Source organism: Stegastes partitus, unplaced genomic scaffold, assembly GCF_000690725.1.
Source record: "Stegastes partitus isolate 25-593 unplaced genomic scaffold, Stegastes_partitus-1.0.2 Scaffold75, whole genome shotgun sequence".
Classification (NCBI taxonomy): domain Eukaryota; kingdom Metazoa; phylum Chordata; class Actinopteri; family Pomacentridae; genus Stegastes; species Stegastes partitus.
This window is the reverse complement of record NW_007577806.1, coordinates 949472-969268: the sequence shown is the minus strand read 5'-3', so window position 1 is coordinate 969268 and position 19797 is coordinate 949472. Positions and strand designations below refer to the sequence as shown.

Genomic DNA, 19797 nt, shown 5'->3' with positions numbered 1-19797 from the left:
GAGGCAGTGTGTTCAAACCCTTCACTTTAGCGTTCGGTTGTCCCTCATGTCAGCCTTGGTCCTTTGAAGATAATTATAAACTGAGCAGCTTTACAGTCATACAACTGCCTTTAGCTGTCTAATGACATGAATATTTACAAGTTGTGGGAATATTTGCGATCATTAACCTCACTGGATGACATTCATGGTCATTTGGACGTTTACTCTCAGTGCAACCAAACTGTATTGGATGTGTAAGTGTGTACTTACCACATCCTTTGGTGTCCTCTGGGTTTTGATATCTACAGATGCATTGAAAAGAGCCGGGCGTGTTCTTACACTCATACTTGGCGTTCTCACAGGCCATGAGCGCCGCACACTCATCTATATCTACAACGCAGACAAAGATTGTGCAGGTCAATGGTAGTAAGTGACAGTGTCCTGATTCATATTGACCTGTTGGGCGTTCAGTACCTGTGCAGTTGCGTCCATCTCCAGTAAAACCTGGCCTACATGTGCAGGTGTAGTTTTGTTTCGTGCTGCTGCATTCTGCATCTTTGTGGCAGGGGAAGGGAAACGGCGGGATGCACATGTCTGAGAAGACAAGAACAGAGGCTTGAGATAGTGTTTGGAGTCGAAAGTTGATCATGTGACTGTAACAAATCTCCATGTGTTACTGACCATGCTTAAAGCACTTGTATCCCTCTTTTCCATTAGAGACAAAAGTATCAGGACACTCTCCGCAGGTGAACTGGTCGGGCTCTGGCTCTGACCGGCACTGTACCCCTCTGAAACAGGGTTTGCCTCGACATATGTCTGTAGTGTTGCCACAATACGTCCCGCTGAACCCTTTTGGGCACAAACATCCCACCACCTGAGAGGTAAAAGACAAGGGAGGACACAGATTAAGACATAGCCATCGTAAAAAGAGATTCCACATTCAAAACGCATTACAACAGCTGACCCAGTACACATTTCAAGATCAGACAATGTTTTCTTATTTTCTTACAAACGCTTGAATGCACCAACAGCATGCATTTTCAAAACAGGATCAAATTTTGTATTTAGAAGATGTAAAGACCTTAAAACTGTTTCCACTGTAAGGAGGGATTTTATCTGAAGTTGAAATTAGACTATCAAAGAAACTTCAGACTGAGTGTTCATGTTGTCTAATATGCATAAATATAAAATAAATAAAAAGATACTTAAGATCATTTAGAAATGGTGCTATTACATAGCTTGTCCAGCAGCGTGGCTTCAGCTCCTTTGTTTACAACACTCCTACCACTAGCAGCACATGTAGCAGAGAACGTATCACAGCAGAGCAGACAGTCATGTGGAGTCAAATGGCTTAGTAGTCTGTGAAATGCATTGCTTTCAAAGTAACAAACAATAATCCCATTGTTTTCCCATTTCAGCACAACATCCTGCATGTGTATATATACATAGATGTGTAAATATGAAATATATCAGCTAATATATCCATATCGGTCCTGAAAATTCAGCATGAGTAAGGCTCTAGTTTCATAAACTGCACATGTAAAAAGTTGCAGAAATCAATAAAACATGAGGAATAAATGAAACAGTGTGAGTGTGCACAGCAATGACGAGATAAGCTGTTGTTTCTTGATTTCTTTTTTTTTTTTTTTTTTACACGTTTACTACAACTAATATGCAAAATTCTTTCTTTTGAAATTCACTGACTAAATGTTCAGAATTGAAAGGTTTTCGTTGCTACTTCAAAAGTTCCAGAAAATTCTTCTAACACACTTTTGTCTGCACTATATCTGCTTTTCCCTGTTCAGGGTCAACATCAGCACAAAGTGACAAATTTTTCAATGGAAGTTCTGAATGTCATAAAAACAGACATCTCAAGTCCAAAAAACAAAGTACCTGGAACTTTCCCAGCAGGTGGCTTTCAGCGATGCTGTCATACTGGCATGTTCCTCCGTTTAAGCAGTCGCAGACACGCAGGATGGGGGTGAACAGAGAGCTGGTAAGTTTGTCACTGACCTGGATGGTCAGTTGGACAGGCTGGGTGTTGACAGGCGTCCATGTCAGGTAGCCGTCACCTGGAGAGGAGAGAGGAAAGTCTGTAAACCACAACACAACAGGACTCATTCATACAGGTTCATACACAGACCAGTGCATCATAATGGACATCTAAGAGAACATTCCCTGTGTTCATGGGCTTTAATGAAAATAAAAAATGGCACTCTTCAAACAGTACTTCAGATTTTTCAAGACAGTCTTTTGTGCATTTGGTGAGCCTGTGCGTGTCTCTGACTGCGTGACCCATCTACTGACTCAGCTCTGAAATGTCCCATCTGCTGAAAGACTGCACAGCAGTAGCGTCTCCATCCTCCGAACAACAAATGTCAACAGTAACGTCATCCGTAACAGCAAAGGATGGAGGGAGGGAGGCTCTGCTTGGTAGGGAGATTTACATGATTTTATGTGTGCTTGTGTCTCACCACTGCCAAGAGAAGCCTGTGGAGGCCTGGGTAAGAGCAGTGAGTAGGTGGTGGCGTCTCCATTGGGGTCCTGAGCGACAATCTGAATGTTGACCTGAGAGTTGACCTTAGCGTGGATCACTGTGGGCTCTGTCACTATGGGAGGAGTGTTACCTGCCCGACCACAAACAGACCACATCAAATCAGTGCAGGTCAATGATGAAAGCACAAAAACCTTTCCAGATTTGTGTAGACAAGCATACCAAAGATCAAAGCTAGTCTTTTGAATAGCTTTTGGGCGTCCAGTGTCATCTGTCCCAGGTCAGCGAAGCCGCTTGCCAGCGTGTCCACGACACACTGCCAGCTGCTCTCACAGGTTCTCTTCAGGTCTTCCACCTCAGCAGGACTGATGGTCTGCAGCAGGTCCTCAGTGGAAACGTACTGCAGCGGTGACTGTGGAGGTGAAGAGAACAACAAGCTCTCTGGGAGTGGGACTGCCCCTAGAAACACACAGAAGCAAAGAAATCAGGACAGACGTGGATAAAGACGTAACACCCATTAACTGCGTGGATCATGTTGGTCATAATGGACTGTGTTACAACGCTCAGTCGAACGAGGTCACAGCGGGCACGGTGGTCTGTGGATGCTGTGACTTGGTCGTCTGGACAGCATGGATTAAGGGTTGAACATTCTTCTGTTCACGACAACATGAACCCCTGTGCATAATTGTACATTCCATCACAGACTCATTGCCTGTGAATAGGCTCACTGATGCATATATTTAAAAGTGCATTCATAGTTTTTTGCCACTTGGCGGCAGCGCAACAAACAGTACATTGACATATTGTTCATTTTTAGGTTGGTAAACATGTTCGCTGTGTTTCAGATGACCTGAGGAATGGCAAATAATAACTCTAGTTGTAGCTCCGTTTGCTCTCCACCAACTCCTCCAGAAAATCTGGTGATCTGGTTGCTGAGTTGCTCCACTACCACCAGCCTGTTGCTAACATTGTTTACGAGTGCTGGGCTGGTAATGAGCAGTGAGGTTTATTGAAGCTTTTTGGTGAAGACAGTTGCCTGATGATTGTGCAAATTAGCTTAATGGGAATGAAAACAGTAAAAACAGTTCAACAGTGGGCCAAAAAACCAAAACAACAAGCTGAACTCTATGTAGAGTTAAGGGAAAGGGCAGATTTGGGCGCTAATTTTTCTATAGTTTTGTCGCTACGAACCACCCTGCTCACATGATCTATTGTTAATACAAAAATGTGGATTGTAGCGGCTTTCAAAGCTCATCGGGAGCACAGGACCAGCCAGAAATGAACAAGAACATTGACTGTGGTCTCTGTAATCCACAGATAGCATCAGTCCCATATTCATTTCATATGTCAATTTCCTATATTGCACAGTTTTGATTAGCTTAAAATTTGTGTATTATCTGTCAAAGCTTTTCCTAAAGTGTATGCATCTATGGACGACTCACAGGACCAGCCAAACTCTTGCAGCCTCTCCTCAGACGGGGGGTTGAGGTCCTCTGAGAGAAGGACTTTGCCGTCAGACATGAGGAAGTCATCAGAGCGGTTGGCGCTCCAGAGACCCATGAGACCCAGAGTGCGGTTGTAGAAGGTCTGAGGAACCTCCACCGTGGCCGACAGCTGATTGTAGTTCACACTTCTCCACACCACCACGTGGAGACCGCCAGCGTACACAGCGGCACAGCGGTTCACTGAGAGACAGCGCACCGCAAAGTCCTTCTCGCCCATGTGCACAACACCTGAAAGGACAGCGTTCGTCATAAGCAGATGGTATTTGTCGAGTTGATCGTTAAATAAATGGGCATGTAGCTTTAGGTACAAGATTGCTAATTGCGCACAATGGCAGCTGTGTCTCATACAAAACAACAATGTTTGAAGTGTCAGATGTGTGTGGTGGTCATTACCAACTGTGATTGGAACCTCAACATCATCTACAAGCACCTGCAGTCCACTGCTGTTCTTTGCACACCTCCATTCAATCTGAAAGCAGTTCATGAATATTAGAACAAGGTTGAGATGAGGTCACTAGTTAGCATGTTTTTTTTGCATGATATAACCACTTTCTAAAAATTAACTATTTATGCATCCAGCTAATGCATCTTGTGTGTAATTATTAAACAAGAAATGACAAGTTATCAATGAGATGTAGAGGTTTTTGTGGATTTTTATTTTGTTTTTTTTTAAACTTTGGGTAGCATCAGGCTGTTTCCTTGTTGTTTTCTTTAACTTAATTAGCCCCGGCTCCAGCTTCATACTTACAGTGACAAACAAACAAACATCACGACGGAATCCATTTTCTAATTTCATTCTCAGAAGTGAATAAGCACACTTCCCAAATTGCAACTTTTCCTTTAGTACACATGAACTGTCTCTTTTTCATCCTGACCTTGCCAATGCCCTGGTGGAAGGCAGCCATGCGCACCACCACTGGGGATTCAATGATCCCCCCAGCGTCTCTGTGTATCTTGTCAGTCTGTCCTTGCAGGGTGAAGATATTAGAGCCAGTGGCGGATGAGAGACGCAGTATCACAAACTCTCCCAGGGCCTTGAAGGAGTACTCCGTCCCGTCGAAGGTGATGAAATGAAGGCTGCCGTACACCATTGCTGCAAAGGGAACATTGGAAAGACAAGTTTGTCTCATCAAACTGTACAGACAGACCACAGACACAACATGACCGGACATATATGGGCTGACTAGACATATTACTTTTGAAAAATCCACTAATGACTGTGAAGAATGTAGTCTTCTTGTGTTGGTTTTAGATGGGGTTTAGTCGGAGGAGACGCTCACCTACACCCTGTGTCGCCTTCTGGCACGATGGGGAGTCGTCAGGGATGGCCCAGCTGTAACCATGGCAACGGTCCACGGGCCTCTTTTGGAGGTAAAGGTGGCACAGAGGAGAGTCGATACAGCACCACTGGAATGGCAGGAGATCTCCATCTGGAGAAAAAAGTTTGTTGAAATACTTGAAGCAGCGAGGATTAGACATCAGACAGACTGGCCTGTAAGTTGAAGGTTGCAGTTTGAGCCCAGTGACATGTTTCACTTCTCTCTTAAACTTTTAACCCCAAAACCTGTCTGATGGGGTTGAAAGACATGGTTTCCTTTGAAAATTGCCAGAATTACACTATTTATAAGGGTTAGAAACTGTAAAAACAGAAAGAATCAGATTTTTGACTTGAAGCTTTCAGGCATGACAAGAAAATTAACTGAATCTACGCTTCAAATTCTGATATTACACAAAATACCTTTATTCTATGTGACTCGTTAAAAAAAAAAAAAATTCCCACCAAAACACTTTTGCACCAGATCCTGTAAAAACAAAAATTCTGCAACAACTAACAGTCGCATGACAAATATTCTGTGACTTTTCGGGTGAACTGCAGGTTGTGTTGACAGAGAGCAGAGAGGAGACGACAAGAGAGACTGAGAGGAAATAAAACTTGATCAATACAGTAAATGCAGCTCAAAAATGTTAGAGTGAGGAAGAGGTTGTCGACAAATTCAGCATGGTGAAACATCTTCTGGAGTTGATGTGCAGCATTGTGGATAAAAAGTTGTAGAGGTTAAAAACTGTAAATAGACCAAATTAAGTAGCCTATCTACAGCAGCTCTTGTGTCTCTTAAAATAAATTGTGTTTACTATTGTAACATCCGATTCTAGCTTTTTTTTTTTTTTTTTAATTGTTTTTAAAAAAAAGAAAGAAAGAAGAATAGAAAGAAAGAAAGAAATCAACTCTTTTTTAAATGATACATCTGAGCTGATAATGGTGCCATATTGCACACAAGACATTTCTGAGTTATCTCTACTTCTAGCCGTGGTTGTGCTGTTTTGAGGTGCAAGACTTTATATTGTAGTGAAACCATGATCCACTGTGAGGAAAAATTCCAGGAGCACCAAATGCCCAGATACTGCTTCAGTTCAGAGGGTTAAACACGGCACTAAAATCTTAGATCGTGATGGTACTAGTCCAACCGAGGTCTGTTGTTTATGATTGTTTGCTCTGTATTACCGATATGTTTCTGTATGCTGGATCCGGAGAAGTAGCGTTCGTTGTACCCGGCCAGAAGGGGACCATCTGGTTCATAGACACACCTCTTCCCCGCGCCATCTCTGTTGGACTGGAGTGACCGGAAAATGTGCCCTCTTGCGCCCCCCCACCGCTGACCCCTCATCCTCTTCGCCGTTGGACCTGGATCAGCGGTGTCCTGCAAGAACGCCAGGTCCTCCAGAGCCTGGGTGCGGGTGCAGGGGCAGGAAGGCAGCACCTGTGTCCACTCAGCGGGGTCGGGCTCCTTCATCGCCCAGGCCTGGCACTTGAATCCGGGATCCACGTCTGACCCTGGTGGTCCTGTCAAATCATACACCAGCTGGCCTAGCTTCCCCAAGGTTCCATTCACCTGATGAGGCCTGTACCTGCCCTTCGGCCCGAAAAGGTTTTCTGGAGAGTCGGTGGTCTCTTTGACAGTCAGTTTTCCATCTGTGTAGCCGATAAGAGCGTCATGGTATTCCCTCAAACCGGGACCCCAGTTCATCTCTCCGTATCGCAGGAGGGCAAAAGAGTGTGCTCCATCTGTGGCCAGGATGCACTGGAAAGTGTTGGTCTGGAAATAACAAATCACAACTCGTTTGTAGTTAATAAGTTCACTGAAAGCCCACAAAAACTCTGCTTATTAATGTGTCATATCAAATATTAAAGTTTGTTTTCAGACATAATGAATGAAATCTGAGTCTATTAACTTTAATCATTTTTATAAAATACTCTGCTTTTAGGATTATTAGTGTTTCACAAGAACAACGGGACAAACAACAGTGCGAAAATGGCCCAGGAAGAGACAGGTGGCAGCACATACCACCACACTCTGCATTCAAGCCCTTGAGGGTGAAGCAGCCCCAAGGTGGCACCAAAGCTAAACAAAACAGCACGAGTGCTCCAGGAGTTCTGACTGCTGACAACTTTCAACAGCTCGCATTGCACATGACAATAACATTCAAAGTAGGGCAAGCATGCAAGCAAACAGTAACACTCCCTAATACATCACATCTTTCACTAAAACCAGTACACAGGAGATTTCAGCAATAAAGTCTCAGTCAGAGAAGTTTCATGTGACAATGATAATGATCTCTGAATATTCTTATGGTGTGTTTTGTCCCATAGACACCTGAGTTAGGAGATGCAAGACATGCATATTGAGAAAGTTATTTTGTTGTTTGAGATTCACTATGAGTAGTGAGCACTAGGATCAACACAAATAATTTTGTTTGAAGGAGTTTGGTGGTTTAAGTCTTGATAATAAAGCAAAACTTGTAAGAGTCGGCATTTCAAGAAAATAACACAGAAATCTAAAGCTGTGTTAGAACAACTTTTTTAAGCATTGTATCAAAATATGGCTCTCTATGAAACCATTATTGACAATTACGCAATGTTTGGGCATCTAAATACCCATGTAATGCAAATATGTAAGTAATTTTGGTTGCAACTTTGATTTTTAAAACAAGAAAAACCTCTGAGTCGTTGACCGCCTGGAAGGAGACGGGCATCACGCTGTCCCAGGTGATCTTGAGGATCCAGACGGGGGTAAAAGCAGACTTGCTTGTCAGAGACTTAAACTTTGTCACTTCATCTGCAGTACGATTAAACACTATCTCAGAATAGACATCTGACACATCCAGTTTATGGTATTCCTGAAAGATTAAAACAAGAAAAGGAGAAGTTATATGAAGCTCAAGATACAAAGCATGACAGCTTGTTTTGTAAATCATACAAAGGCTAGACGAGGCCATGAAGTCTGCGACTTTGTCTTTGATTCATTTATTCAACTAAACAAAATAAAAAACTCTAAAAGACATCAGCCAGACGAGAACCCGTGATAACATCTAACCTGGTAGTGCAGCTGCCCGTTGCCTTTAGTGAGGTCAGCATCATCCCAGAAAACCGCCAACAGAGCCAAATTTGTGTCGTCTGGGAAACCGCTGGCGGAAGGAGACGGGAACAGATGCTGCTCATTCTCACTGACAGTCTGAAACTGGACGAGGCCGTTATCCGAAAACTAAGAAAACGAAAGGGAGAGACAATGTCAGAAAGATATCAGAAACACTTCATGTCATCTTCTGTCATTAAATACTTTACAGCTTTGAAAGAAATTATTAGGTGTGGTTTTCTTTATGAGGTCTACACAGCAGACCTTTAACGTTGATATTCTGTTTGATTTTTATCACAGTGGTTAAAATAATTATGGTGTCTTCCAAACAACACGAAAAAGTATAAAATTATATGTAAATGAAAACATGATGCAATGGAAATGTCAAAACTCACCCGAGATGACTAAAAACATGTTTAAGTCCTGATTATTTTTTGCCGAGGCTGTATATGTAAACTATATCTACTCAACTAAAAGAAGGGAATCGCAAGGTGACATGAAAACAGCCATCTTGGTGTTTAACAAAGAAGAATCAAGTAAGAGAGATGCTGATAATTGGCTTGGAATCAGCAAAACAGGAAATACAGCATGACTCCAAGAACCACAACGACAGAGCCAGAAAACAGTGGTTTAATAAATACTTTCAAAGCTGTACTCATTTTCAGTATTGATGAGTTTAAAATAACATGGCCTCCTTATTTATTTTACATTTCATCTTGTAGCTTATTTTAGAATAATTCCAATGATGAGAGTTGTATGCATTACTTGCATACACTGGTACTGCTGTAAGCCCTTCAGCAAACGCCACAGTAATTATATACTGTTTAATGCTGTGCTGCCAGATTTAAACAATGGGTACATGTGGATTATTGTCTCAATAAATATGACTCTAATGAAGGTTCATCTGACATGAATTGTGCTGTATGTGTTATGTTGTCAGCACATTTAATGGAACATGTGGCGCAACAGGACAAGGAATTAGTTTACAGTGTGAATTCAGGTTTCTTAATAATAATAATAATAGCATAATAATATAATAACATCATATCACATCATATCATATCATATCTCATAATCAATCACCTTCATCTTAATCGTTTCTCAATATTTTCTGCCTACTGTGAAAGAACATTTCATTACATTACAATTGCAGCTGTACTTTGATGGCTATGTGCACTCTCTTTATAGAGCTATAGATAAGTTTACTTAGAAACTCACGTAAATCCTGTCGTACAGTTTCCCCAGGAAGGGGAAACCTATCGGTGGGATGATGTACGGAGAATTTCCATCTTCTGTGTCTATCTTTACTTTTTTGTCGCTGGCGTCTGCACCATAGGGGTACAGAGTGCCCTCTGTGGGGGGAGCACAAAAAAGTTAATCAGTCGCAAATTAAAAACATTATATCATATTGTCATCAAGCACACTAGTCAATTCATTTGCTGTCAGCATGTGAGCTGATTGTTTAGGCTATCGCTTTTTATTTATTCAAAATATGGCATCAAATCAACTCAGAAGGGAGGCGACAACACAAACAGAACAACTGTGGATAAAGGTCAAACTGTTTGTTCACTGTGTTCTTTCTTTATGTCGTTTGATTAAGTTACATGAATGGCCTTCAAGTTATTTAAACATTTACTGAAATTTGGTTTTGTGTTTCTAGTGACATCCCTATGTTCCAGAGGGGATGTTGTATTTGTTGAAAGCATCATAGTGAAAACCTTGTTTCTCCTGTTTGTTGTTTAATTATTAGCTCAGCTCCAAATTCAAAATAAGCAAAAATGCATAGTTTACTACCTGCACAGACATTTTGGCAATTCAAAAAATATATACAATATGGCAGACATCAGTGTCTGATTATCAAGTTCGCTGATTAACAAAACCATAGCCAACCATTCTGAATCATCTTTGTGCACACTGTGCTGCTTCTTGGACAGGAACAGGCATAAGATCCTGGTAGGTTGATACAGGACAGCTGGCCAGAGCATGGCATGAGTGACACACACTCATCCCCGTCCACACAACCTCCTTTCCCGTGCTCGTGCTCATTGGTAGCAATCCAGCCATGATTGCAAGAGCATTTGAAACCTCCTACGTGGTTGATGCAGGTGGCAGCAGAGTGGCACTGCGCATCAGCCTGCTGGCATTCATCAGTGTCTACGCACAGTGTCCCAACACTCATGAAGCCGTCCATACAGACACACACAAATGACCCTGGGGTGTTGTGACACTGAGCGAGATGGTGGCACGGTGTGGTCAGGGCGACACACTCATCCACATCTTTGCACCAGGAACCATTTCCAGCGAAGCCTGCGGGGCAGTGACATGAGAAGGAGCCAGGTGTGTTCCAGCAACGTGCCAACGGGTGACAAGGTGAGTTAGAGCATTCATTGGTGTCGACACACGCCTGCTTCTCCTCGTGATACCCTGTGGGGCAAGAACAGTTGTACGCTCCAGGTAGGTTCGTGCACACCTGATCAAAGCGACAGGGGGTGGTGCCGTTGCATTCGTCGATATCTTCACAGCCCACGCTGATGGGTTTGTACCCAGGAGAGCACACACAGAAGAAAGAACCTACTGTGTTATTACATAATGAGTTCTCAGGGCACGGGGCGCCATCTGGGTCATGACACTCATCCACATCCTGACACTCTGTGCCATTCAGAATGAAACCTTCATGACAGGGACAGAGATAAGACCCTGGGATGTTGACACATTTGGAATGATGCTGGCACAATGAAGAGTTGAGGGAGTCTGAGCACTCATCTACATCGACACACTCTGTCCCATTACTCCTAAATCCTGTATTGCATTCACAGTAATATGAGCCAACAGCATTCATACATGTTCCATTGGAGCAAAGCTCCCCCAGCTCCTTGTCACTGCATTCATCGATGTCCACACACACGTCACTGAAGCTGGAAAATCCGGGGTCACAACGACACAGGTAGCTTCCATTACTGTTGATGCACGTGCTGTGCTCAGGGCAGGTGGAATTGTGTAGGCATTCATTGATATCCTCACAGGCAGTGCTGTTGCCTTGGTAACCTTCCCAGCACTCACAGAAAGAAGATCCAACTGTGTTTATGCAGATGGAGAAATCAGGGCACTGGATGAGGCCGACTGAGCACTCATTTATGTCTAAACACAAGGAGCTATTGCCTGAGAAGCCTGGGTCACAGGTACATGTGTAGCTCCCTTCCAGGTCAGTACAGGTGCTGTTGTCAGGGCAGGTGAAGTTTCCCGTCACACATTCATCTATGTTCTGACACTGTGTGCCATTGTCTTGAAAACCTTCCCAACAGCTGCAGGTGTACGAGCCATTTGTGTTGAAGCAGTAGGAGGAGGCCGGGCAGACCAGACCTTGTGATTCGTCGCATTCGTCCACATCCCAGCAGTCGGTGCCATTCCCTTCATATCCGTCTGCACACTGGCAGTAGAAGGAACCTTGGTATAAATTACACTTGGCTTGTGGGTGGCAGTTCTTACTAGCATTCAGGCAGGTGTCTTCACTCACACACGTGCCCTCATCGTACACCACTCCTAACATACATGAACAGGTGTAGGAACCAGGAATGTTGTCACAAGTCATGTTGCTGCTGCAGGTTGTGGCCACCTGACATTCATCCACATCATCACAAACAAAGCCATCACCCTGGTATCCATCCTGGCACTGGCAGAAGTAGGACCCGTTGGTATTGAAGCACAAGGCCTGGGCGCTGCAGTTGTGTGGCAGAGTGGAGTTCTTCTCGCATTCGTTCACATCGTGGCAGTCAAAGCCATCGCCCTCCATACCGAGCGGACAGACACAGGAGAAAGATCCACGTGTGTTAGTGCAGCTGGCAACTGGGTGGCATCCTCCATTTTGGACTTGGCACTCATCAAAGTCTAAAATTTATCCAAAATGGGACAGTGTCAAGGAAACAGCCCAAAAGAAAGCTCACAGGCGAGCCTACTTATTGGGCCAAGAGAACCATCAATTTATAATGAGCAGTTGTTACTTACCGGAGCAGTTTTTTCCGTCACCTGTGAAACCGCTGAGACAGAAGCAGGAATAGTTGCCCCTTGTATTGACACACCGGGCGGACTCACTGCACTCGTGCTGCCCTGTTTCACACTCGTTCACATCTGGAAAAGTAACGGACAAATGAGGAGGGAGGCAGACAGGAAGACGATCTCAGGACATTTCAGTATCTAAGTTAATGATATTTGTGTTTTGATGGAGCCAAGTTTTATAGATGAAATGTGATTTAGGAGTGAATTAGAATAAATCTATTAGTTTGGTGTTTTCAGACAAAAAGGAAACAAAAAAAAATACGGGCTGTTTTGATCTGGCACTGTCATATCAAAGTGAAATGTGTGGAAACTCTTCTGACTTAAGAGCCTGGAGAAGTGGGTGGTGTGTCACTTAAATGAAAGAGTAGGTTCTTCTGCATGATTGTATTATGCATGTTGTACTTATTTTACTGTATAATTTTCCTTTCACTTTACATTTGAATAAATGAGCTCTTGATGTGAAACTGACAGCAAGTGTTTAAATCTGTTTTGATGGATTAAGTCTGACACGATACGTTTTTTCACAAGTGTTATAACAACAGATGCAGATGATGTCTTCCACTGCAGGAACTTGAGGTCTGTTTTAAGGTGGCCAGAACTTTTGTACATATTCTGACTTCAGGAACCATCCCCAGTGGAACCTCTTTCAGGGCCTTATCTGGGGGAGAAAAAAACTACCTACTCCTGTACATATAAGCAGCCCTGAAAAACTACAGTGTGGGGCTTGACGCTGATGGTTAGACTGTTAGAAGACAACACTGATTAGTTTTAATCAAAGAGGACAACAAGTGCTGATGTCCTAATTGCAGGGAAGTCTTCTCCTTTCTAACATCTAACATCACCATCAACAATGGAAAATTCATGCCACCTCCTTCCTGCCCGAGTTCTTGCGGTGGAAAGCCACCTTGTAATGTAGAATGAGAGCCATTTTAATAGAACAAAAATACACAATGGGCTTTTACAGCTTTGAATTTATTGATTGTCATGACTGCCATATGACTCAGAATATTTCCCTTTTATTGGGAAACTTTTTGTCTGCCCTTTTGATCCTATAGCAGAACACAGTCTTTACACTTATTTGGGCTCTGCTTATAATTATCCCCTGTTTTCTGCTTGGTATATACTATCAAATGCACTTTACACTTTCCAATTAAGTAAATAAAATAAAACAAATGGCTTTACCAACACACTGTGTTCCATTGAGAGCGTAGCCTTGCTTGCAGACACAGGAAAATGATCCTGGGATATTCACGCACTCCGTTTCATTTTCAGGACAAACATTTTCCCTCTGGCATTCATCTATGTCAGAGCAAGTCAGTCCATCGCCGTCGTAGCCAAGGTCACAAGCACACTGATACCCAACCGGTGAAAGATGGCACAGGCCGTGACTGTGGCATTCAGGGTCACACAGCGGACTGGGTAGCACGCAGGTGTCATTGAAGGCCACCGTGCCATTCAAACATGAGCAGACATGAGCACCAGGAGAGTTGATGCACGTTGAAAAGGTAGGACAGGTGCTGTTTGAGAGGGAGCACTCGTTCACATCCAGACAGGAGAAGCCATCGCCTTCGAAACCCTCCTGACAAGAGCAGGAGAAGTCCCCGATAAAGTTGGTGCATGTGGCCCGTGAGTGACACGTAACCTCTGCAGAACACTCGTCTATATCATCGCACTGGGTGCCGTTTGCTGCAAAGCCTCTCTTACAGGTGCAAGTGTGTGAGCCAATGGTGTTGAGACATGTGGCGTTAACGTGGCATGGGTTGTCTTTACACTCGTCCATATCAGCGCAGTCCATGTTGCTGGCAGGGCGGTAGTACCCAACCAGACAGGGGCATTCATATGACCCATCACTGTTTTTGCACTCTTCATTCACTCCACATGGATCATCCAGTTCTGTGCATTCATTTATATCTTGGCAAATCGTCTGGTTAATCAAGATGAAGCCTGGCAGACACAGGCAATAGAAGGAACCCTGATTGTTGACGCATTCAGCTTTGTTTCTGCAGCCTCCATTATCTGTCAAACACTCGTTAACATCACTGCACAGGACCTCCCCATCTCCAGAATAACCCACCTGGCAAGTGCAGTTGTAGGAGCCAGGAAGGTTAGTGCAAAGGGCACTGGAGTGGCACTGCTTAGTCAGCAAGCATTCATCCACATCCACACAGGTGAAACCGTCTCCCCTGTACCCTGCCATGCACTGACAACTGAAGGAACCAGGAGAATTTGTGCAAGATGCATATGGACTGCAGCGTCCTGCCACACACTCATCCAGGTCTTGGCACGCTGAGTTATTGAAGACGAAGCCGGTGCCACAGTCGCAGTAATATGACCCACCGGTGTTGACACAGGTAGTGGTAACAGGACAGATGTCAGGTGTTTTGCACTCATTAATGTCTTCACACAGTCGCCCATCTCCAACAAAACCCTCCCGACAAGAGCATTCATAACTGCCAAGCCTGTTTATACAAGCAGCAGTGGGATGGCATTCATTGTCTTCATTGCATTCATTTATATCTACACAAGCCAGCCCGTTTCCTACAAACCCACTGTTGCAGGTGCACAGGTATGACCCCAGGGTGTTCACACAGTCTGCATATTGACTGCAGATGTTGCCTGCACATTCATCAATGTCCACACAGCTCTGTCTGTTACTTTCAAAGCCGTCGCTGCATGTGCAGCGGTAGGTGCCAGGCAGATTTTTACAGCCTCTGTAGCCGAGTGAGGAAGAACACACTCGAGGAGTCTCTGAACATTCATCAATGTCGAGGCAAAGGTAGTTTCCATTGCCCTTATACCCAGCGTTGCAGGTGCACACGTAAGACCCGGGGTTGTTGGTGCAAGTGGCGTTCCAGTGGCAGGTCCCTTGGTTTAAGCATTCGTTAACATCTTCACACTGGAAGCCGTTGCCCCTGAAGCCGTTTTTGCACGAGCACTCTCGTCCTCCCTCCAAGTTTGCACAGCGGGCGTTGGCATGGCAACCCCCGTTTTCATTTTGACACTCGTCGATGTCCTGGCAGTCGATGCCATTTCCAACATATCCATTGAGGCAGACACAATTAAAGCTTCCAAGGGTGTTGATGCAGCGGGCTCTTCGGTGACAATTATGGAGGCCACTGATGCATTCATCAATGTCGCTGCAAATCACACCATCGCCCTCGTAGCCCATCGTACACACACAGGTGAAGCTGTTTCGGAACTTTATGCACTCGGCCTGAGAGTGGCATTTGATGCCGACTGCCTCGCATTCCTTCAGCTCAACTGAAAAGAAGAGAGGAAAGACCTTGAGAATAGATTCACCTGATCATCTGTCAAATTAAATTAGTTTGTATTTGTATGGGTAACATATGTGATTTGGGGTCTGTCATCTGAGTGTTAGGTAAGGTAATTTCTTCAAAAGAGAGATACCTGCAGAGCAGTATTGCAACACTGCAAACAGACTTAACAGCCACAAGAGTGGGAGCCTGTGAGGGCAAAGAGAAGGACATTATAAGAATTGGCCATCAGTAGAGTCATTCATCTATCCATACATTTTTTAAATTATTATTATTGTTTGCAATCAGTGTACAAGGTACCTGTTTCATTTTTTTTTTGCAAGAGAGAAGACAGGTTCAGTTCATGCACAGGTAAGGAAACATGAGTTTTATCCACTTCATCAAAATGGACCATAAAATAATGACAAACATGCAGCCGTCTTAGCGCTGGGAGTTATGTAGCAGGAAGACTGAAGTGTCATCCAGCTCTGCTCTTAAAACCACTAAACCGACCTAACTGCAGAGTGCGTCTTACATTTCTAACAGTATTTTGTGTTTCCGCAGCCTACTTTCATCCCACTGAACAACGGTCAAGTGTCTATTGTTGATGTTGGCGTAACACAGACAAACCTATTGTCCTATTATGACTCACCACCAAAAAAGGGTCATTGACTGTAATCCTCTTCCTGCTTATCCAGTGGCACAAGTGGCAGATAAAGTTTCCAAATTTACACGAAATTTTCTTAATTCTAGTTTAATGTCATTTCCACAAAGTAATACGATTGCTCAACATTTTGCCATCCACTAAAAATGTGATATTTAAAGAAAGCAGCTTGTAATAAAATATTATTTTCTTTGTCTAGTTCTTCAAAATGTACTATATCTTCATTCCAAGGTAAGGACCCCAGGATTTCCTGTTAGTGTTTAATGCATTCATTCAAAAATAAAAAAGTGTGTCAATCAAAATGTCCAATTGTAATATAAATATTAAGCACAGAAACATAATGATTTCTCAGTATTTCATTTAGCTGCGTGTTCTATCACCAGTAATCACTGACAATAAACAGTGAAACAGCAGCGCCTAAATAATCTGATGAAGTAATAGAAACGGTGATGTCAAATCTGACCTGAAAATAAATACCAAAATCCCAGCAAGTAGCCCTTCAGAACTCTGTCTGTAAACCATCAGAGGATATAATTCTGCTGCCGGGTCCATTTTGGTGTTTATGTGTTCATTGTATTCGCTTAGAAATTCAAAAAAGTTAAAGAAAATGTTTTGTTGAGCTCATGAAGGCAGTGAGGCTGTAAGACCTGAATAAATGTGATATGGTGGACAAGCTGTATGGACACATTAAAGATGCCTTTAGATCCCCTTCTTGTTCTCCCGAAGTTTCTTCACGGAAAATTAATTTCTGCTGTGAACTGTGTGTCTGTATAACAGCACTGTAACATTTCGACATGTGGGTGACGACATTTTCAAAGTATTTTTGAATGATTAATGACTGGAGGTAGTGGTTAAGCCGAATTCTGAGAATAATATCAACCATCCGTTCTGCTTAGGTTACCGTCTAAATGCTAATACTCCCTCCTGGTCATGGAGGTCCATTGTGTGTCTCAGGAGAAGGCTCTGGATGGACAGTGAGGCACTCTGTCACATAAATCCTACTGTAAATCATATGAGTCCTCCCTGAGGGACTGCAGCTACAGGACACAGACGGGTATGACAGTTTCCATCAAGTCCATCGCTATTCAAACTTACTGCCTGAAGAAAACATTTGAAACACGAGGAAATGGTTGTGACATTAAAGTAAGACGTTTGAAACGTCAGCCTTTTTTTAAAGCATCATTTTTACAGCTCTATCATTTTTGGTTTCATTTTCTCTAAACAGAAATCATTCATTATTTATTCTTTACCTGAGTGTCACACTATTACATGCACAGTTCAATCTCTTTCAAAGAATGACAGATGAGAATATCAACACCACCCTTGTGTTTGTCCTGAAGCTACAGCTAATGATAGCTTAGCTTAGCATAGCACAAAGACTATACACACAGAGCAGCCACAACATTAAAATCACCTGCCTCATGCTGTGTTGGCCACCACAAACAGCTCAGACCCAGTCATACCTGGACTCCATCAGGGCTCTGAAGGCGTCCTGTGGTTTTAGGCGCCAACAACAGCCTTCAAGTTCTGCAGCTACACAACCCAACACAGAGGAAGCTTCGGTGCTTTGTGTGTTCTGACACCTTTCTGTCAAAGCAGGATTATAGTTTTCAGCCGTTTGTTCTGCAGCTCTTTTCTGGGATCAGACCACACTGGACAGCCTTCACTCTACACATGCGTTCATGAACCTTGGGCTTCCAGGAACCTGTAGCAGCTACAGGTTCAGGGGTGTCCAATCCTGGTCCTCGAGGGCCACAATCCTGCATGTTTCAGATGTTTCCCTCTTCCAACACAGCTGATTCAAATGATCAGGATCATTATCAGGCTTCTGCAGAGCTTGATGATCATTTGAATCAGGTGTGTTGGAAGAGGGAAACATCTAAAACATGCAGGATTGCGGCCCTCGAGGACCAGAGTTCGACACCCCTGCTAGCTGGTTCACTGGTTGACCTTCCTTGGAACACTTTTTAAGGTACCAACCACTGCATACAGTGGTTGGTACCTTCCATAAGTACACTCCATAAGACCTGCTGTTTTGGAGATACTTTGACTCAGTCGTCCAGCCATTACAAGTGTTCAAAGTCACCCAGGTTCTTATAGTAACCTATTTTTCCGTCTTCCAGTTCATAACAGAACTGACAGTTTACTTGCTGTCTCATATATCCAACCCCACAACCAAGTCGTATTATTTAGTCCCCCTGCAGTGGTTTTAATGCTGTGGCTGATTGTTGTACATAAAAAATAAAAACATAAAAAAACAAGCCTTACTTGTGGACATGTCACATCATGTTTGTTTTGTTGCGCAAAAAAAGAAAATGTGACAAATGAAGGTTGTAGAGGAGTTATAGAGGTATCGCCAAGATACACACGAGGCCTTCTGTAGAACCAAAAGTTTAGTTTTTACACTATGATTTGTGTATACATCACACAAATGACATATAACATTTCATTTTTTCCTTTAGATGGAGCCAGGTTAGCAGTTTCCCACCAAACCCTCAACCCCAAATCTGTTACGTAATGAATTGTAGCACTAATACATGTTGGATTGCTTTGTTACTCTTAAGCTCTATTTTATTATTTCTCGTATTATTTAGTCTATTTTTTTCCTTCATATTATTTGGCTTTTTGTAATTGTATTTTATTTACTACCTGAGTTGTCTTTGCTTGACTTGGCTGCTGTGACTTTGTGATTTCTCATCCAAACTGTTTTTCTCATTCTAAAATGTAATTACCATTTTTATGTATACTTAAATAACCTGCAGTCATTTTGGTCAAGCCCTCACTGCAAAGGATATGAGTCAATTCCATATCAGTAATAATGACTATACAATACAAATTCATTATAATAATAGAATCATATACAAAAATATTATCAATATATTAATTATTAATACATTTTTAATATAATATTAATATATAAACACAAAACAAGTCATTTAATCGTTCAGTAAAAGATCAATCAATCGTAAACAGAGCAAATAAAATGAATTTGTACATAACAATTAGAAAAAAATCTACAAATAAACAGTGGCTTTTCCCCCCTTTTTCACAAATAATAGTAAACATGTCACACATCAACCTTAACATGGGTCACGCTGACAAAAGTGTGTCATGAACTGGTGCATATAGCAGCTGGTTAACTGTCCTACATTGAGTCGAAAAAAGGATTTCCTGCTTTTATCAAATAAAACTGACCATGAAAGAGAAAAAAAGATCTATAAAGACTTGAAAAAAGGAGTCAGGTTCATTGAAATGGATGAAGGACTGAAACGAAGCACAGGAGCAGAGACTTTAACTCACCTCATATCGTCCCGTCTCCTGGTCCCGTCTGTTGTGCGGTAGAAAACATGGACTCACTTCCTCTGGAGCGCTCTCCTTCCCTTCGTCTTTCTCCTCAGAGTCGAACCTCTGTCCTCAAGCATCCTTCTTGAGCTTT

General features: G+C 42.9%; 1 protein-coding gene across 1 annotated transcript in view; it reads right to left on the bottom strand.

Annotated features, from left to right (window-relative positions):
* LOC103353519 (fibrillin-1) overlaps positions 1–19778 on the bottom strand; it is a 27790-nt gene extending 8012 nt beyond the window's left edge. Inside the window, exons 1-20 of the mRNA XM_008276535.1 lie at positions 19662–19778; positions 15852–15907; positions 13626–15704; positions 12393–12515; positions 11232–12275; positions 10413–11060; positions 9609–9742; positions 8352–8519; positions 7975–8154; positions 6482–7073; positions 5259–5408; positions 4854–5071; positions 4372–4447; positions 3916–4206; positions 2696–2932; positions 2454–2606; positions 1873–2051; positions 661–853; positions 454–573; positions 250–369 (exon numbers count right to left, since the gene is read on the bottom strand). Of these exons, the coding sequence (XP_008274757.1) occupies positions 250–369; positions 454–573; positions 661–853; positions 1873–2051; positions 2454–2606; positions 2696–2932; positions 3916–4206; positions 4372–4447; positions 4854–5071; positions 5259–5408; positions 6482–7073; positions 7975–8154; positions 8352–8519; positions 9609–9742; positions 10413–11060; positions 11232–12275; positions 12393–12515; positions 13626–15704; positions 15852–15907; positions 19662–19666 (6766 nt within the window). The 5' untranslated portion in view covers positions 19667–19778. The remainder of the gene's footprint in view (positions 1–249; positions 370–453; positions 574–660; positions 854–1872; positions 2052–2453; positions 2607–2695; positions 2933–3915; positions 4207–4371; positions 4448–4853; positions 5072–5258; positions 5409–6481; positions 7074–7974; positions 8155–8351; positions 8520–9608; positions 9743–10412; positions 11061–11231; positions 12276–12392; positions 12516–13625; positions 15705–15851; positions 15908–19661) is intronic.
* Positions 19779–19797: the final 19 nt, after the last annotated feature.